Here is a 19795-nt window from a genome sequence, read left to right as displayed (position 1 = left end):
CACACCCCGAGTATGACGCTGGTTGCAGTGTTGTGTCCCAGAGGGTGTTGTACTTTAGGCCGACTCTCTCATTGTGAAATGAAAGCCCCGCTCCTCCAAAGGCAGAGCTGAGAAATAGGGTGACTGCTTTTGGTGAGTGGAGAGGGATGTTCCTGTACCCCGGAGTGGTCAGGAGGTAAAGCGTGGCCCATCAACCCTGACCTAGTGCCAGACAGGACAGGTAGCAGGCCTCACCTTCTCCTGTTCCTGCTGGGCCAGAACCCAGTGAAGGCAGCAGTCCCCTCCTGCCCAGGCTGCTTGTCCCTGGGGCCTGGACCAGGATGTAGGAAGGCAGTTCTTGAACATCCCACCTCTTAGGTTTAGGGGAGTCCAACTGGGGCAGGCTTAGGGGAGTGCCTGTTACTTGCTCCATGCTTGTCCCACACCTGGTGGGCCTTCACTGGAGCAGCAGAAGATGTGGAGCACACCCACCCACAAGCGCCTTGGCCTTTCAGAGCAAAGCTAGAACTGGCAGCTGGGGCAGAGGGGAGGGGTGCATCCTGTGTAGCTTCTCCCAGCTACTCTTCATGCTCAGTGAGCATGCGTCAGTGCAGTCTGGACTGTACAATGGGTGGCACTATTTACTGGAGAAGCAGACTATCCATGGGTCTAAAGAAGGAGTTGGAGGGGACAGGACTGCCAAGGCATTCAGTGGTAGCCCTCTGTGCTGCGTGTTCTCCCCTTCTCAGCCCCAGGGATACTACCTGAAGTCTCAAGCATAGCTGATGCTTCTTCCTGTCTCAGGGCCTTTGCACATGCTTTGCACACTCTGTGTGGAGTGCCCTCACCTGTCTCTGACCACCACCGCCTCCATTGGCTTTGTTTACTCTCACTCCTCCTTCAGGTCACGGCCCAGGCTGTGACCTTGCTTGTGCCATCCCTGCCCTGGCAGCCTGGCCTCCTGCCTGCCTGTTATTGTCTAATTACTTGTCTTTTGCCCCACTGGACTCCTTGAACACAGGAACTCACTCACTATGTCATCTCAGTGGCCCACAGTTTGAGTTGAAGGGCTTCTGAGACAGGGCTTTCCCCTAACCTAGGGGCAGGCAAAGTTGGCCAAATCCAGCCTAGGCCTGTTCATACATGGCCTACAAGCTAAGAATGGTTTTTACATTTAGAAAGGATTATTTAAAAAGTAGAAGCAGTGACAGAGACCATAGCATGGCCACAAAATCTAAAATATTACCTTTGACCCTTTACAGAAAACCTATTGTCCCTTGCTCTTAGAGATGGGACACTGAGGGACTGCAGGGTTGATTTGAAAGGGTCAACACCAGAGGGAGTTGCTATGGCTGCTGGAGAGAGTACTGGATGTGGAGTCAGAAGACCTGGTTCTAGTCCCATGCATGTCTTGCCTAGTCTCCTCTCTGGGCCTCAGTCTCCCCACCTTTATAATGGTGGTGACTCTACTCTTGCACTCAGGACACTTCCTGACGTCCGTGCGTGATGCCCTCTGATGGTGACAGGCCACAGAGGAGATATTTGGGGTGGGTTGACCTTATGGCACTTTCTCTCCCCAGGAGGCTATGAATTTCTCTGCCCTATAACGAGCAAAGTAGTGCGTGTGTGAGTGAGGTGGAAGGTGGCTGTCCCCAGGCCCATCCTGGGTCATGCCTTCACTTTGGTCCTCCCACTCTGCAGTGCCACCCTCCATGCCGGACTGCAGCATCGAGGGAGAGACTGTGATCGGGAACAATATCCAGCTGACCTGCCAGTCGAAGGAGGGCTCTCCGGCTCCTCAGTACAGCTGGAAGAGCTATGACATCCTGAACAAGGAGCGGCCAGCTGCACCAGGTAACAGGGTCAGCGGGAAGATGGGCCCCCGCCCCAAAATGCAGGTGACTGGTTAGGGTTGTCCGGGGAGATCCCAGCCTGGCCAATCCGGCCTCCGTGCAGGGCTGCTGGGCTGCTGGGCTGCAGGGCTGCTCTTTCCCTCCACCCTGCAGTCAGCCTGTGATATCTTGCAGTTTCTCTAAGTTTTCTCATGATAATACCCATCTCACAGGTTGTTGTGGGAAATAAAAGTGAATCATGTAAAGCACTCAGTGGAAGCACATAATAAATGTTCATTTGTTAACTTTGTTCCCTGCAACTCAATTCTCTCAAATGAGCATGTATGGATCACACTCCGTGCAAAAGCACTGGGAGGGATTTAATTTTGACTATGATCATGTCCTAGTCTAGCACTATGGCTGTACTCACAGGCAGGCATTCCCATCCTCATTCCCTATCCGGGCTTCACTGAACCTCACCTTCCCAAACATGCCCCCCAATTTCTTCTTTTTTTTTTTAAGATTTTATTTATTTATTCATGAGAGACACAGACAAAGAGAGGCAGAGACACAGGCAGAGGGAGAAGCAGGCTCCAAGCAGGGAGCCTGATGTGAGACTCGACCCCAGGTCTCCAGGATCATGTCCTCGGGGCCGAAGGCAGGTGCTAAACCGCTGAGCCACCCAGGGATCCCATGCCCCCCATTTCGGGCCACACCCAACTGCATGATCAGGTCTGCTGGAAGGATCCCATGTTCTCAGGAGACATGAGGTTCAGCTGTGGTTGCCTGGACACCTGCTTTGTACTAGGCAGCTTGGTATTTGACCTTTGATCAGGAAACAAACTGAAAAAAAAAAAAACCCAACAACCAAAGAACCCTATATAAATATTTTACTGTCATATTACCTTGGCACCAACTGCTGTGGGAATACCTCGCTGGCATTTTTGGGCTCCAGGGCCCCCTGGCACACCCAGTGCTCCTGGAGATAAAAAAAAAAAAAAGTCTGAAAGATGCCAGTTGGTTTAACTTCTGGGATATCTTTCTGCTCAGTGTGGGCAGTGAAAAATGAAGCAGTGGTTGGAGACATGTGAGAAATGGGATGGGGCAGGAGAAGAGCCCTCCGGAGTCTGCTGAGTCCCACCTGGTGAATGAACATTTTGAGGCTTTGGTCAAACAAGGATGAACTTTTTCATTCTGTCCTTCACTCATTTGGGGAACAAAGTAAGAACTTTTAAAAAGTAATAATAAAAATAGAACCCACTCAATCTAATGTAAATTAGAAAGTATAATGTGGATTTCAACAAGCTTCCAGTTTTGTTTCCAAATTTCTGGCTGGCAAATTTTTATCAAGTGTGTCTGGGATTTCTGTTGAAACCACCTGGCAGCCCTCCTCTGGGTCTATGGCCTGCCTCTCTGACCCATGTGTGACCCAGTGACTCCAGCAATGGACAGCAAGGTCTGCCATGGACAATGTTGGCCTGAACTTCCTTGCAGCAAAGTGTGTATAGGGAGACCCAGAGCTGAAGGTTACATGATGAATGCTATAATAGTTTTATATCCAATGGTGTTGGAAACCAGAGGATGCACAAGGAGATAAAAGAAGGTTTCTGCAAAGAGGGGGCACTTGGGGTGGCAATATAGCATGGTGGCCAAGAGCATGGTGTGAGCTTGAATCCTGGCTCTGCCACTTGTTAGCTATGGGACCATGGTCACATGGTGATTGACTTGGCCTCTTTGTGCTTTAGTTTTTACATCTGTAAAATGGGCGTAAAACTAGTACTTACTTCATAGAGTTCCTGTGAAGATTAAATAAAAGTACATGTAAAGCATGGAGCCCGTGCCTGGTAAGAACTCCTTAATGCTGTGTGTTATGTGAGCTAGATCCTTCAGGATGAGTGGGCGAGGTGTGGGAAATATCCCGGGAGCAGTGAGTTTCCATGCAGCCAAGGGTAGGGAGCATGCGCTGCAGGAAGGAGGGATCACAGAGAGCCTGTGCATTGGGCTGGGGAGGCCAGCCTTTGCCCTGGAGGTCACCTTCTGAGGAGCATCATCACAGATACTACGCTACTCATAGCTCTCCTGCCTCCAGCTGGAAAGACTTCCAGGTGCTAGAAGCCAAAACTTCGTCTTTCTATGATTCAAAAGAGGAGAAACCCAAGGACTTGAAAGAAGGTCAAAAGGAGACTCGCATCTGGAAAAAGCTTCATCCTGTTTCAAGTTAAGGTTTGCTCACAATCAGAATCCAGATCTGGGAGTGCCAGCCAAGCTTGCACCCGGTGTTGGCGTACAGGTGGGGTCATTCAGAGCCTTTGGTCTCCACCCGCCTCACGAGCACCAGAGTCTATCCTGTCTTCTTCAGTTGGACCAAACCCAGTTCTAATTCTTAAAACATGTTAGTCCACAGTGGACAACTTGGAGAGTAGGGTTCCTCCACACTCCTACATCTGAAGACAGCAGAGATTGCTTCCTTTCACTTAGTAATCAGTGGAAGCAAGCCAGCAGTGAAAAGAACAGGGAATCTGGAATCAGTAAATAAGAATTTCAGTCCTGGTGTGTCCGCTTTGTAGCTGTAAGTCACTCACAGCCTCTTTGACCCTTAGTATCATCATCTGAAAACCTGGGATGATCATTATACAACCTTCCCTGAATGCTGTGAAGAGGATAAGAGGAGATCCCATGTATGATAGTTCTGAACATCCTTTGTCGGCCAGCTGAGCTTCATGTACTGGAAGGGTAGGAATTTGGGTCTCAAAGAAGGAAGGAGGGGTAATTCTGGGGCTAGAGCACTTTAGAAGAGGAGATTCTCGAAGGGTTGAAAGAGTGGGCAGGGGCCTGCAGCCAGGGAGGGTCCTGAGGATCCTGGGTGAGAGGTGGCAGCCTGAGCTTATTGACAAGCCATAGGATCAGGATTGTGGGGTGGAAAATGGCCAGGGAAATGAAAGTTAAATCTTGCCAATTTAACAACAGTGCCTCTGGGAGACCAGGGTTTCTCTGTGGGGAAATCTCACCCCAGCTGTCGCCCTGGAAGTGCTGGGAAGGGCTGACTGTCCTGTGCGTTCCTCTTCTGGACCACAAGGTGTCGCCACCACAGCAAAAACATTAGCTTTAGCCAGATTTCAAAAACTGTATTAGGTCCCTTCTAAGAGGACAAGCAGCTTGGGAGCCCCAGCTCAGAATCAGAGCAGATCTTGTGGCACTAGATATACACTGGTTAATTCCAGAGCAGCTTCTTTTTTTAAAAAGATTTTATTTATTTATTCATGAGAGACACAGAGACATAGGCAGAGGGAGAAGCAGGCTCCGCACTGGGAGCCTGATGCAGGACTTGATTCCAGGACCCCAGGATCACAACATAAGCCAAAGGCAGACACCAACCTCTGAGCCACCCAGGTGCCCCTCCAGAGCAGCTTCTAATGACGGTCATTTCCTTTGTGCAACAAGCCCCAGAGCCCAAAGCTGGGCACTGATAACCAGCACGGTCCTGGAGGCAGTCTGAAGTCCTGTCTGATGTGTCTGCTCTGTGTCTTACACATAGACTGAATCTCACACTCTAAAGCAGGGGGAATCTGATAAGGGTTATAGACCTTGTAAGTATTCCCAGGCTCATAGAACATTTCCCAAAGTGTATTCCTTCAAGATGCCTCTTTTTTTTTTTTTTTTTTAAGATTTTATTTATTTACGAGAGAGAGCGCGCGCAAGCAGGTTGGGGCAGTTTGAAAGAAAGGGAGAGAGAATCCCAAGCAGACCCTGTGCTGAGCATGGAGCCCAGGGCAGGAAGGGCTCGATCTCACAACCTTGAGATCATGATCTGAGCCAAAAATCAAGAGTCAGACACTCAACTGACGGAGCAGCCCAGGAGCCCCAAGATGCCTCTAAAAATAAAAGAATCCAATTAGTTTACAAAATAAGACCATTAGGGAGGAGGCGTTGTGATGGCAGAGGAGTAGGGGACCCTCAGTTGGTCTCGTTCCTCGAATACAACTAGACAGTTACTGAATCATTCTGAACAACCAAGAAATCAATCAGAGGTTCTGAGAAAACGAATACCGCAAGTGGGCAAGCTGAAAAGTGAGCACCTTTTGGGAGGTGGGAGGTGCAGAGGCCGGACCCCAGCGTGACACGGCTGAATGTTGGTGGCGTAGAGGGTGCCTGCTGGAGGAGCCCCCCCTCCCCCAGCCGCTGCGGCAGCGAGCGCAGACCTTGCCGCAGGTGGCAGAGCAGGGCAGAAATCCGGGTGTGACACTGTGATCTGAGGGTCCCCTGGGTCACAGGAACAACAGATTGCGCCTAAGTGGTGCACTGTCCCCAGGCATAGGGACGTGGGACCCGCCTGAGAACAGCAAGTCTAGGTGCTGGCCTTCTGCCTAGATGGCCATAAACTGCGTGGTTGTGTGACGCTTTCCTGGGCCAGGTCCAGCAAAAGGCAGAAGCCTGGTAAGACCCTCCCCAGGAGGAATAGTGCAGGTCTGTGCTGCTGGAGTCCCTAAAATCTGGAGTTCTGAAACTCAGTCATGCACCTGAGACAAAAAAAGCTTGGACGCAAGCAGGGTGAACGCAGAGTTCTGATGGAAATCAGGGCGACAAGAGTGATTGATTCTGCGAAGAGTGGGGAGCTAGAGAGGGAGCAGGGGCTGCCACTTTCATCCGGCCCAACAGTGTTGAAAGCCTTAGGGGAGCAAAAACAGTGCCACCTAGTGGAGTCCAGAGCCACTTACACCAAGCCCTACCTCCCTGCGCCCTGGAGGCCCATTTTCACTAGGGCAAGTTCACCTGAGAATCAGCCCAACCGCCCCTCCTCCAGAAGACCACACAAACCCTGGTTCTCACCGAGTTTACTGATCATAGAGAGCTGCAAACCTTCAGCTCTGGGGGAAAATAGTATCTAGCATCTTTTGTACTTTTATTCTTTAGTTTATTATTTTTTTTTATTTTAAAATTTTTATATATACTTTATATATTTTTTATTTTTTGTTTCCTTTTATTTTATTCATATATTTTTTCTTTCTTATTTTGGTATCTGGTTTCTTTTAAAAGCAGGCCAAAACACACCCAGGACCTAGGTTTTTGTTGTTACTGTTTTGTTGCTTTTCTTTTTCCTTTCTTCTTTTCATTTCTGGACAAAATGACAAGATGGAGAAAATTCACCCCAAAAGAAAGAACAGGAGGTAGTACTCACAGCCAGGGAGTTCATCAATATGGATAGAAGTAAGATGTCTGTACTAGAATTTAAAATGATGATTATAAAGATAGTAGTTGGGCTTGAAAAAAGCACAGATGACACTAGAGAATTCCTTACAATAGAGAAAAAGAAGTGAAATCTAGTCAGGCTGAAATTTAAAATGCTATGACTGAAATGTAGTCCCAAGTGGAGGCTATAAAACCAAGGATGAATGAATCAGAAGAGTGAATCAGTGATATAGAAGATAAGATTATGGAAAATAAGGAAGCTGAAAAGAAGAAGGAAATAAAACTATTAGATCACAAAAGAAGACTTAGGGAACTCAGTGATTCCATACAATGAAATGAAATCCATAGTATAGGAGTATCAGAAGAAGAACAGCGGGGCAGGGGATGGGGGGAGTGGGGAGAGAAAGGGCAGAAGGTTTATTTGAATAAATTATAGCTGAGAACTTCTTTAATCTGGGGAAGGAAACAGGCATTCAAGTCCAAGATGTACAGAGAACTCTCAAAATCAACAAAAATAGATCAACAGCACAACATGCTATAGTGAAACTTGCAAATTAAAGATAAAGAGAAAAACCTGAAGGCACCTCGGAACAAGAGGTCCTTAACTTATAAGGACAGACACATGAGGCTGATACAGACCTGTCCACAGAGACCTGGCAGGCCAGGAAGGACTGGCATGATATATTATTCAATATGCTAAATGAGAAAAATGTGCAGCCAAGAATCCTTTATTCAGCAAGGCTGTCATTCAGGATAAAAGGAGAGATAAAGAGTTTCTATGACAAACAAAAACTAAAGGAATTTGCGAATACTAAACCAGCCCTGCAAGAAATATATTTTTTAAAGATTTTATTCATTCATTCACGAGAGAAAGAGAGAGGCAGAGACACAGGCAGAGGGAGAAGCAGGCTCCATGTAGGGATCCTGACATGGGACTTGATCCTGGGTCTCCAGGATCGGGCCCTGGGCTGAAGGTGGCAACAGTAAACCGCTGAGCCACCTGGGCTGCCCCCGTGCAAGAAATATTAAAGGGGATCCTTTGAGCAGAAAGAGAGACCAAAAGTAACAAAGATCAGAAAGGAACAATCTACAGGAACAGCAACTTTACAGGTAATACAATGGTATTAAATTCATATCTTTGAATAATTACTCAATGTAAATGGAACAAATGCTCTAATCAAAACATTTAGGGTACCAGAATGGATTAAAAAAACAAGACTCATTGATATGCTGCTTACAAGAGACTCATTTTAGAAAGTGAAGGGGTGGAGAACCATCTATCATGTTAATGGACATCAAAAGAAAGCTAGAGTAGCCCGCTTTAAAGTCAGACAAACTAGATTTTAAACCAAAGATTGTACTAAGAGATGAAGAAGGACGACGCCTTCTCATTATAAAAGGATCTATCCAACAAGAAGATTTAACAACTGTTAATATTTATGCCCCTAACTTGGTAGCAGTCAAATATATAAATCAGCAAATAACAAAATTAAAGAAACTCATTAATAATAATACAATAATAGTAGGGTACTTTGACACCCCACTCACAGCAATGGACAGATCATCTAAGCAGAAGATCAACAAAGAAACAAGGGCTGTGAATGACACACTGAACCAGATGGACCTCACAGATACATTCGCAGCATTTCACCCTAAATCGGCAGAATGCACATTCTTCTCAAGTGCACATGAAACATTCTCCAGAATAGATCATATACTGGGTTGCAAGTCAGGACTCAACTGGTACAAAAAGACAGATCATACCATGCATATTTTCAGATCACAATTATGTGAAACTTGAAGTCGACCACAAGAAAAAATTTGGAAGGACCACAAATACATGGAGGTTAAAGAACATCCTGCTGAAGAATGAATGGGTCGACAGGGAAAATAAAGAACAAATTTAAAATACATGGAATCACATGAAAATGAAAACGCCAATAGTTCAAAACCTTTGGGATACAGGAAAAGTGGTCCTAAGAGGGAAGTATATAGCAGTACAGGTCTCTGTCAAGAAACAATAAAAGGCTCAAATACACAATCTAACCTTACACCTAAGGGGGCTGGGGGGGGGGGGACACCAAATAAAGCCTAAGTTCAGCAGGAGAAAAGAAATAATAAAGATTAGAGCAGAAATCAAGGAGATAGAAATTTTTAAAAAGGATTAGAACAAATCAACAAAACTGCTTAGATGATCTGTCCATTGCTGGTTCATTGAAGGAATTAACAAGATTGATAAACTCCTAGCCAGACTTACCAAAAAGAAAACAGGATGGACCCAAATAAATAAAATCATAAATGAAAGAGGAGAGATCATAACTAGCACTGAAGAAATACAAGAGGATATTATGAACAATTATATGCCAACAAATTAGGCAATGTGGAAGAAATGGATACATTCTTAGAAACATACTACCAAAACTGAAACAAGAAGACATAGAAAACCTGAACTGAGCCATAACCAGCAAAGAAATTGAAGATGTTATCAAAATCTCTCAACAAGGATGCCTGGGTGGCTCAGTGGTTTAGTGCCTGCCTTCCGCCCAGGGCATGATCCTGGAGTCCTGGGATCGAGTCCCATATCGGGCTCCCTGCGTGGAGCCTGCTTCTTCCTCTGCCTGTGTCTCTGCCTCTCTCTCTCTCTCTCTCTCTCTCTCTGTCTCCCATGAATAATAATAATAATAAATCTCTCAAGAAACAAGAGTCTAGGGCCAGATGGCTTCCCAAGCAAATTCTACCAAACATTTAAAGAAGAATTAATACCTATTCTTCTGAAGCCATTTAAAAAAATAGAAATGGGAGGAAAATTTCCAAACTGATCCTATGAGGCCATTACCTTGATCTCCAAACCAAAGAACTCACCAAAAAGGAGAATTACAGACCAATATCCCTGATGAACATGGGTGCAAAATTCTCACCGATACTAGCCAATAGGATCCAAACTCTCTTTAGTGTAGGGATAGAGGAAACATACCTCAACATCATAAAGCCATATGTGAAAAACCCACAGCAAGTATCATCCTTCATGGAAAAAACTGACTTTTCCCCCTAAGGTCACAAACATGCCAGGATGTTCGCTCTCGCTACTTTTGTTCAACATAGTACTTACAAGAAGTCCTAGCCTCAGCAATCAGACAACAAAAGAAATAAAAAGCATCCAAATTGGCAAAGGAGAAATCAAGCTTTCAGTCTTTGTAGATGACATGACATTCTATGTAGAAAATCTGAAAGACTCCACCAGAAAATTGCTAGAACTGATACAGGAATTCATCAACATCAAATTGTTTGCATTTCTATACAGTAACAATGAAGTAGCAGAAAGAGAAATCAGGGTATCGATCATGTTTACAATTGCATGAAAAACCATAAGATACCTAGAAATAACTTAACCAAAGAGGTAAAAGATCTGTACTCTGAATACTATAGAACACTTATGAAAGAAATTGAGGAAGACACAAAGAAATGGAAAAACATTCCATATTCATGACTGGAAGAATAAATATTGATGAAATGTCTATGCTACCCAAAGCAATCTACACGTTCAATGCAATCGCTATCAAAATACCACCAGCATTTTTCACAGAGCTGGAACAAACAATCCTAAAATTTGTATGGAACCAGAAAAGACCCCAAATAGCCAAAGGAATGTTGAAAAAGAAAACCAGGGCAGAGACATCACAATTCTGGACTTCAAGCTGTATCACAAAGCTAATCATCAGGACAGTATAGTTATGGGCACAAAAGCAGACAGACACATAGATCAGTGGAACAGAAGAGAGAACTCAGAAATGAACCTTCAACTCTATGGTCAACTAATCTTGAGCAAAGCAAGAAAGAATATCCAATGAAAAAAAAGACAGTCTCTTCAACAGTCACTCATCACCAGGGAAATACAAATCAAAACCACAATGAGATACCACCTCACACCAGTCAGAATGGCTGAAATGAACAAGTCAGGAAATGACAGATGTTGGTGAGGATATGGAGAAAGGAGAACCCTCATACACTGTTGGTGGCAATGCAAAGTGGTATAGCCACTCTGGAAAACAGTATGGAAGTTCCTAAAAAAAGTTGAAAATAGAGCTACCTACAATCCAGGAATTGCACTACTGGGTATTTACCTTCAAAGATACAAATGTAGTGATCCAAAGGGGCACCTGCACCCCATTGTTTATAGCAGCAATGTCCACAATAGCCAAATTATGGAAAGAGCCCAGATGTCTACCAACAGATGAATGGATAAAGAAGATATATCTAGAAATATCGATATATATACACACATATGTACACACAATGTACACTACTTAGCCATCAAAAAATGAAATCTTGCCTTTTGGAGCGATGTGAATGGAACTAGAAGATATTATGTTAAGTGAAATAAGTCAATCATAGAAAGACAATTATCATATGATCTCACTCATCTGTGGAATTTAAGAAACAAAACAGAGGATCATAAGGGAAGAGAGGTAAAAATAAATCAAAGTGAAATCAGAGAGGGAGACAAACCATAAGAGACTCTTAACTATAGGAAACAAACAGTGTTGCTGGAGGGGAGGCGGGTGGGGGACGGGGTAATTGGGTGATGGATATTAAGGAGGGCACTTCATGTAATGAGCTACTGGATGGTATATGCAACTGATGAATCACTCAATCCTACCCCTGAAACTAAAAATATACTATACGTTAACTAACTTTAAAAAAAAAATTGAAAGAAAAGAAAGACCATTAATACTATAATCCTCATTTAGGGACACCCAGTCCACACTAGCAAATTAGAAGCTCTAAGAGTTCTCTTGTTAAAAAACATATTTAACCCTCTTTTAATGATTTTGAAATTTGCTTTGGCCTTGGATCACTTTTTTTTTAGCACAGAATATTAATGTCACATGTAAGCAATATTGCAGAAAACAATGACATATGAAATTCTAGGATGGAAGAAGTAGCACTTTATATAGAATGAGCACCCAGAAAATACAGCTGTGGGTTTCAAGGGAAGAATCTGAAGAAAGTACATAGCAAAAGATTGGAAGAAAATAACCCAAATCACCAGCTGTTATTTCTAGCTGGTGAAATTACGGATGATTTTATTTTATTCTCTGTTCTTTATACCAGTTTTCCCTGAACCTTCTGATGAGATTAAACTCCTTTGCTATAAACGCAAATAGCATTTCCATTTTGAACTCTAATCACCCTGTGACCACCCTGGTTTCATGTCTATTAGCCCTCATGCCAGGACAAACACTGTCTTCATCCATCTTGTTTAGTGCTAATTCGATCAAGCATCTAAAGGTTTTCTGGTCTGAACTGAATTGAAATAATAGCTTCATGTCATGTACAAATTCTTATAATGAATGTACATCATTTTTATAATACCTTTTTTTTTTTAAAGAAAATTGTCAACTGCTCTTGAGAGCTCTAGACCTAAAACAGGATTTTTGTTACACTGTCATTTCTTAATTTTGTGATGTTTGGCAAGTACCTTAAGTTCTCTAAGCTTTAAATTACCTCTGTGACATTGGAGATTTTGTTCCACTTCCCATATGAGATTGCTGACGAAAATCATAGGACATTTGAGGAAGTATACCAAGTAGCACATCCAGACAAGGAAAATCCACACCAAGATACAATCTTGCAAGAACGTGGAGGTGGGGCTGGGGGAGGCTGTGCACACCAGGGGAACTGGCAAGAGGTAAAGCTGAGGTGATTACAGGACCAGATATGTAACCCTGTGATCGTATTAAGAAGCTTGGACTTGCGTGTGTGTATTTACATTTTAATTTTAATTCCAGTTAGTTAACATACAATGTAATATTAGTTTCAGGTGTACAATATAGTGATGCAACACTTCCATGCATCACCCAGTGCACATCACAAGTTTACTCCTTAATCCCAATCACCTATTTCACCCATCCCCCCACCCACCTCCACTCTTACCATCAATTTGTTCACTATAATTAAGAGTCTGTTTCTTTATTTGTCTCTCTTATTTTTTGCATTTTAAAATTTTACTTAAATTCAATTAATTAACATATAATGTATTACTGGTTTCAGAGGTAGAGGTCAGTGATTCATCAGTTATATATAACACCCAGTGCTCATTACATCACATGCCCTCCTTAGTGTTCATCACAGTTACCCCAACCCCCACCCCTTTCCCTTCCAGTGACCTTCAGTTTGTCCCCCATAGTTAAGACTCTCTTATGGTTTGTCTCCCTCTCTGATTTCACCATGTTTTATTTTTTCTTCTCTCCATCTATTATCCTCTGTTTTAGTTCTTAAATTCCAAAGATGAATGAATTGCCTTTCTATGACTGACTTATTTCACTTAGCATAATATTCTCTAGTTCCATCCACACCATTGCAAGAGACAAGATTTCATTTTTTTTAAAGATTTTATTTATTTATTGACACAGAGGGAGAGGGAGAAGCAGGCTCCATGCAGGGAGCCCAATGTGGGACCTGATCCCAGGTCTCCAGGATCACACCCCAGGCTGCAGGCGGCACCAAACCGCTGCGCCACCAGGGCTGCCCTTTTTTTTTTTTTTAAGATTTTATTTATTTAAAGATTTCATTTTTTGATGGCTAAATAGTATTCCATTGTGTGTGTGTGTGTGTGTGTGTGTGTGTATGTGTGTACATCTTCTTTATCCATTCATCTGGTTTTAAAGATTTTTAAGAATTTATTTATTCATGAGAGACACAGAGAGACAGAGACACAGACAGAGGGAGAAGCAGGCTCCCGTTGGGGAGCCCGATATGGGACTCTATCCTGGGATCTCAGGATCATGCCCTGAGCATTAAGGCAAATGCTCAACCACTGAGCCACCCAGGCATCCTTATCCATTCATCTATAGGTGGAAGTCTGGGCTTTTTCTATAGTTTGGCAATTATGGACATTGCTGCTATAAACATTGGGGTGCAGGTGCCCCTTTGGATCACTGCATTTGTATCTTTGAAGGTAAATATCCGCTAGTGCAATTCCTGGGTTGTAGGTAGCTCTATTTTCAACTTTTTGAGGAACCTCCATACTGTTTTCCAGAGTGGCTATACCACTTTGCATTGCCACCAACAGTGTATGAGGGTTCTCCTTTCTCCACATCTTCATCAACATCCGTCATTTCCTGACTTGTTAATTTCAGCCATTCTGACTGGTGTGAGGTGGTATCTCATTGTGGTTTTGATTTGTATTTCCCCGGTGATGAGTGATGTTGAGCACTTCTTTTATGTGTCTGTTGGCCATTTATTTGTATGTCTTCTTTGGAGAAATATCTGTTCATGTCTTCTGCCCATTTATTGATTGGATTATTTGTTCTTTGGGTGTTGAGTTTGATGATTTGTCTCTGTCTTTTTCCCTTGGCTCATTTGTTTTGTTTCTTAAATTCTACATAGGTGGAAAACAGTATGGAGGTTCCTCAAGAAGTTAAAAATAGAACTACACTACGATCCTAATTGAATTTAAGTTAAAAAAAAAAAACTACACTATGATCCAGTCATCACATTACTATTTACCCAAAGAATACAAAAACAAAAATTCAAAGGGATACATGTAGCTCTATGTTTATAGCAGCATTATTCACAATAGTCAAGATATGGAAGCAGCCGAAGTGTCCATCCACTGATGAATGGATAAAGAAGTGGTATGCATATACAAAATATTATTCAGACATAAAAAAAGAATGAAAATCTTGCCATTTGCAACAATATGAAGCTAGAGGGTATAATAGTGAGTGAAATAAGTCAGTTAGAGAAAGCCTGGACTTGTTATTGAAGATTATGAACCACCTCTAAAATGTCTGAGCAGTGCATGACTGAATCTTACTTGCCAGGCCAAACATCTCTTCTGGAGGAAATGCAGCCACTGGATGGCAGCAGAATCTTACAAGGCTAACTGCTGCAAACCTGAGGAACATGTCTCTAAGTCTCCACTCAAAATAGCAGTTAGGACAAAGCATCTTTGAAGACAGGGCATATAAATGTGTCTAAGCATAAAGCTTTCCATTTCAAGGTGAAGAGATTCATAGGATCACAGATTTAGCGGGAAGGTTTCTCATGAGGACTATTGGGCCATTCTTGATTTCTCAAAGACTTCTTCCATAAGTCCAAGCTCAAGGATTCAGTTTCTGAAGATCATTAAAGTGGTTATAACCATATCTTCTAGTTATAAAGCATTTTGTGTGGTATATAATGTATTTTATTATTCCTGAGCACTTAATATACATCAGGTATTCTGATGTGGGCTTGTATTGATCAATACCTCATTTTATACTCACTATTACTGTGCCTCACATGGACTATTGCTATTTATAAATAAAGAAGCTAAGGTTCCATGAGGCTAAGTTCCTGGGCCAAGGTCACAAAATTAATCAGTGGCAGAACCAGGCTTCAAACCTAGGGAGCCTGACTGAATTCTAAACACTTTAGAATTTTGTATCCTGCCTGCAGTTGTTCTGGAAGGCCCAGAGGTCGATATTCTCTCCATATTACAGAGGAGGCTCAGACAAGTTCAGTGGCAGTGCTTGTATCTGCCTAGAGATCTGAATTCCTAGGTGTCTCTACTGAATTGTGGTGCTTGGGCTCCTCACCCTGATTGTTCTTCCTTCCCAGTCACAGGCCAGACCTTCTCTCTGAAGAACATCACCACAGACATGTCGGGTTATTACATCTGTACATCCAGCAATGAGGTGGGGATAGAGTCCTGTAACATCACTGTGGCTGTCAGACCTCGTAAGAGTGGTTTGGGGGTGGGAGGGAGGGTGAGGAGTTGGGGGGGGTGGGTTGGACAATGGCCAAATGATCAGTAGCTTGGGGTCCAAAGAGGCAGCTGAGAGAGACCCTGTGGAGGTGAATTGGGGAGCCTCCTTAGGGGCACCGGCTGGCAGGGTAGCTGGGGCGACCTCAGCCAAATGCTCCTGTTCCATGCTCCCTTGCCTAGAGGTCAGTCCAGTTCCCTTGGTTCTCAGAAGTAGAGCCTCAGACTGACTGCTGGAGACCTGCTCAGTCCTGCCGGCCTTTAGCACCACTCAACGGGCCTGAGAGAAGTACCCAGAGTCAGTTGCCAGAGTCTGGACCTTATCTTTTGGTGTGGGTCACCTCCACCAGCTCAAGGACAAGCTAGAGTAGGAATTGGCATGGCTGACAGCTGAGGGCTTTTAGGGACCTGGGTAGCCCAGAGAGTGTTGAGACACAAATCTATTGGCCTGTGTATCTTTGTGTACACCTCCATCCTGAAGAGTAGTCTCTAGACCTACCTGATTGCCTTCCTACCGGGTCATGCCCTTCACAGAGTGTTACTAGAAGCTGGCAGCACTCCCTGGGCTGGGAGGAAGACTGGGCCTGCCCAGAGGCACCCCCCACCTTGGCTCAGCCTCCCCAGATGCCTGGGCTCCTGTCAGCACTCGGGAGCTGCAGCTGCTCTGCTCTGTCTCTTGCAGCCTCCATGAACGTGGCGTTGTATGCGGGCATCGCGGGGGGCCTGGCCGCCGCCATCATCATCCTTGGCATCATTGTCTACTGCTGCTGCTGCCGGGGGAAGGACGAGGCTGAGGACACCAAGCTGTGAGTGTTTGTGGGCAGCTTGTTGGCAAGGAGCTGAGCAGAGTGGGAGGAAGTATCACAGCTCCTCATGGCCTTTTCCACTCATGCCACCACTGGGGACAGCGTCCCTGCAAGTGGCATTGCAGTCCTGGCACTTGATTCCAAGGCCCGCAGTTCTCCAGGCTTCCTGTGGCCTGCTCAGGGGCAGCGTCGTGTGGAGCCACCTCCCCGGGCTCGCCCCTCCTTACCTAGTGAGCCAGCCTGTTCCTCTAACACCCTGAGCTCGTGAGCAGAGCCAGTCTGTGCCACCTACCTGTCTACTCTGAGCCAGCTTGTCAGCCTAGTGTCCCTTCGCATCTGGACGGGTAGGGATGGCAGGTCCAATGTCTCTTCTTCCCATAAGGAGTGCTAGGCCCAGCTCCCCCAGCTGGAGTGAGAGCAACCCTTTCCCTCTGTCCTCCCTGCTCTCAGGAGTCAGGTGGCCTACCAGAAGCCTTCAGAGCAGGTGAGAGAGCCTCCAACAGAGCCGGAAGAGGAGAATGACTACAGGCAAGAAGACGAGAGGAGCACTGGGCGGGAGTCCTATGGCCACGCTGACCGGTGACTGGAGCATGCTGCAGGCTGAGGTGGGGGGGAGATTGGTGTCATTTCTCTGCCTCTGCCTCCCCTCTCCTTGCCCCATTTTTCTAGCCCTCCATTCCAGTCACTGATGGGATGCTTCTTCCCTATGTCATCTGCTGGAGGACTTGGCTAAGGGGATCTTGTGACTGAGTGCCAAGTGCCCTCACCCACGAAGTGATCCCTTCCTACTCCCCTGCCTAGCTCATGGCCAGGCCCTCAGCCTGGACCATGCCACAGCCTCAGCTTCCTCTGCAGCTGGGAGGCTCCCAGAGGCATAGGACGGAGCCTGCATACTCCTGGTTGTGAGTGGTCTGAAATCTGCAGAAGCAGCACCCCCTTGGGAGGGCAGGAACTGCTCAGCTGCCCTGTGTGCACAGCACCCTGGGGAGCACCTGGGGAGCATCTGCATACAGTACATATTTGTTGAATAAATGAGCCTGAGAAGGACTCCCTGTTATTTAGCCAACCTGAGTGAAAACTCCTGCTTCAGGAACCACTTTGGCCTCCAGTTCTCTTTGCAGCTCATCTCCCACAGCTTTTCTGCACACTCCAGAAACTCTTCACAAGGGCCACCTCCCACTCCACTGCACATCTCCTCCTTCCTGTCTCTGGCTGGGATGCCCATGCAGTTTCCATCTCCACTTTTCCCAATAGGCCTGTCTCAAATCCCAGTGATTCTTATAACTGGACCCTGATCTCCCCTACACATGGGAACAAGCTTGTCACTCCTCAGGGCCACACAGCCGTTATCTGAGCATTAGCATATGCCTAGGCTAATGTCTGAGCTCCTTGGGCCAGAGCCTGGGCTTCACTGCGCCCTGCCCCAGCCCTTCCAGTGAGCACTTACTCCAGCTGAATCTAGGTACTTTTTTTTTTTTTTTTTAAGATTTAATTATTTACCCATGATAGACAAGAGAGAGAGAGGCAGAGACACAGGCAGAGGGAGGAGCAGGCTCCATCCCGGGACCCCGATGCGGGACTCGATCCCAGGACTCCAGGATCACATCCTGGGCCAAAGGCAGGTGCTAAACCGCCGAGCCACCCAGGGATCCCCTAGGTACCTATTTTGATAAGTTGAGTCTTCTCCTCCCTGGTCTCTCTGATATGTTTGTAGACTAACAACTCCCGCACAAACCTCTTTGCTAGTTTAGTGAATGAAGTACGTGCTGATATAAGTGAACACACAGTTGTACACACACAGGAGCCTCTTTCAGCTGGTCCCACATTCTCACATCATGATGACTCCTCTCAAGAGTAACCGGCATGCCCACCCCTGCTTCCTGACACCCAACCCTGGCCTTGCCAGCCTGGTCCTGCCCGGTGCCGGCTCTGCTCTGCTCGTTGGCAGTCACGCTGCCCTGCCGCAGCTCCCCGCTGGCCTGGCCTGTTTCCCCTCTGTCGGAGCACAGGCAGCGTCCCAGCCTAGGGCTCAGGGTCCTGTGGCTAGTCACGCCCAAAGGTAGTTTCCTATTAAATTAACATCATTGTCTTTTCTGACTGGAAAAACAATTCTATAAATCTATCATCCATTTGAGATTTTTAAAAATATATATTCTTTACATATTTTGTTAAATTCGTTGCTTCATTCAAAATGCTATCAGTAATAATAAAATTGTTAGTGGAAATTCTTATTTCTTTTTTAATGTGGGGTTTGTTCACCCTAAGGCAAAGCTCGTGTCTTGTGGGTTTGTGTCTGCTTATTGCACAGCTCTTCGGCTTCCTAGGAGAGGTGCGGCAAGGTGACAGGCTGAGATCGGAGTACAAGGTCAGAACCTGTGGGTCCCATTGTCGGTGGCACTGCTTCCGTGGTTGCTAGGAACAGGACAGAACCCAACCTGGTAGTGGAGGGACAGTCCAGGGAAAATGGTGGAGATGCTCTTGCCACTTATACCCCAAGTGGAGCTCCTCCTGAGAGAGGAGGAAGCAATCCTTTTGTTGCAGCTGTCAGAACAGGTGGCTCTCCCTCCTCAAAGCAGCGTGGTCCACAGTTGGTTCTCACCTGTGACATTGTCTCTCCTGCCATATGTTCAAAGTTGTCTCTTCCGTGTCCCTTCCCATGGCACCTTGTGCTCCCTCCTGTCCCAGCACTTGTTACACTGTACTCTCATTACCATGGTCTGTTTCTGCCGAGGCCTATACGATTTGCCAGAGTGGGAACTGAATCTCATTCATGGCATGTGTTGACACTTGATAAATGTCTATTGAATGAATAATGTTTAGAGTCAATGTATCTTGCTTAAGGTCATCTCTTGGTCCTTTAGATACTTTGAGGTGCCTTCCAGTCCTCCTGGTGCAAGTCTCTACAAGCATGTTCTTGATAAAGCTATGAAGGGGAGGTGGCCACGTCCCCTAGTTTTGGCTGGCTTATCTCTCTGGTCTGGAAAGGCTCTGACGGTTCACATGCCTTCGTTCCAGGCTTGTGTAAGAAAATGAGGGAAATTAGGACCCATTGCGTTAATTCAATAGCCTTAAATCAGGAACTATTGCATTAATTTAATGACAAATCTTTTGTGAGCACCTATTATGTACCAAGCATTGTTCTGGCTGCAGGATATATAAAGGTCACCAAGACATTATAACTCAGGAGGAGCTAAAGTCTAATGGAGGTAACAGGCACGTGATTATGTGAGATGGAGAAGATG

General features: G+C 45.3%; 1 protein-coding gene across 1 annotated transcript in view; it reads left to right on the top strand.

Moving 5' to 3' along the window:
- The window catches only part of GPA33 (glycoprotein A33), a 47049-nt gene extending 28265 nt beyond the window's left edge, over positions 1–18784 (top strand). Inside the window, exons 4-7 of the mRNA XM_072732916.1 lie at positions 1681–1833; positions 15603–15722; positions 16430–16553; positions 17004–18784. Coding sequence (XP_072589017.1) covers positions 1681–1833; positions 15603–15722; positions 16430–16553; positions 17004–17136 — 530 coding nt within the window. The 3' untranslated portion in view covers positions 17137–18784. The remainder of the gene's footprint in view (positions 1–1680; positions 1834–15602; positions 15723–16429; positions 16554–17003) is intronic.
- Positions 18785–19795: the final 1011 nt, after the last annotated feature.

The sequence above is a fragment of the Vulpes vulpes genome, chromosome 13, assembly GCF_048418805.1.
Source record: "Vulpes vulpes isolate BD-2025 chromosome 13, VulVul3, whole genome shotgun sequence".
Lineage (NCBI taxonomy): Eukaryota > Metazoa > Chordata > Mammalia > Carnivora > Canidae > Vulpes > Vulpes vulpes.
This window is presented reverse-complemented; position numbering and strand designations above follow the sequence as displayed.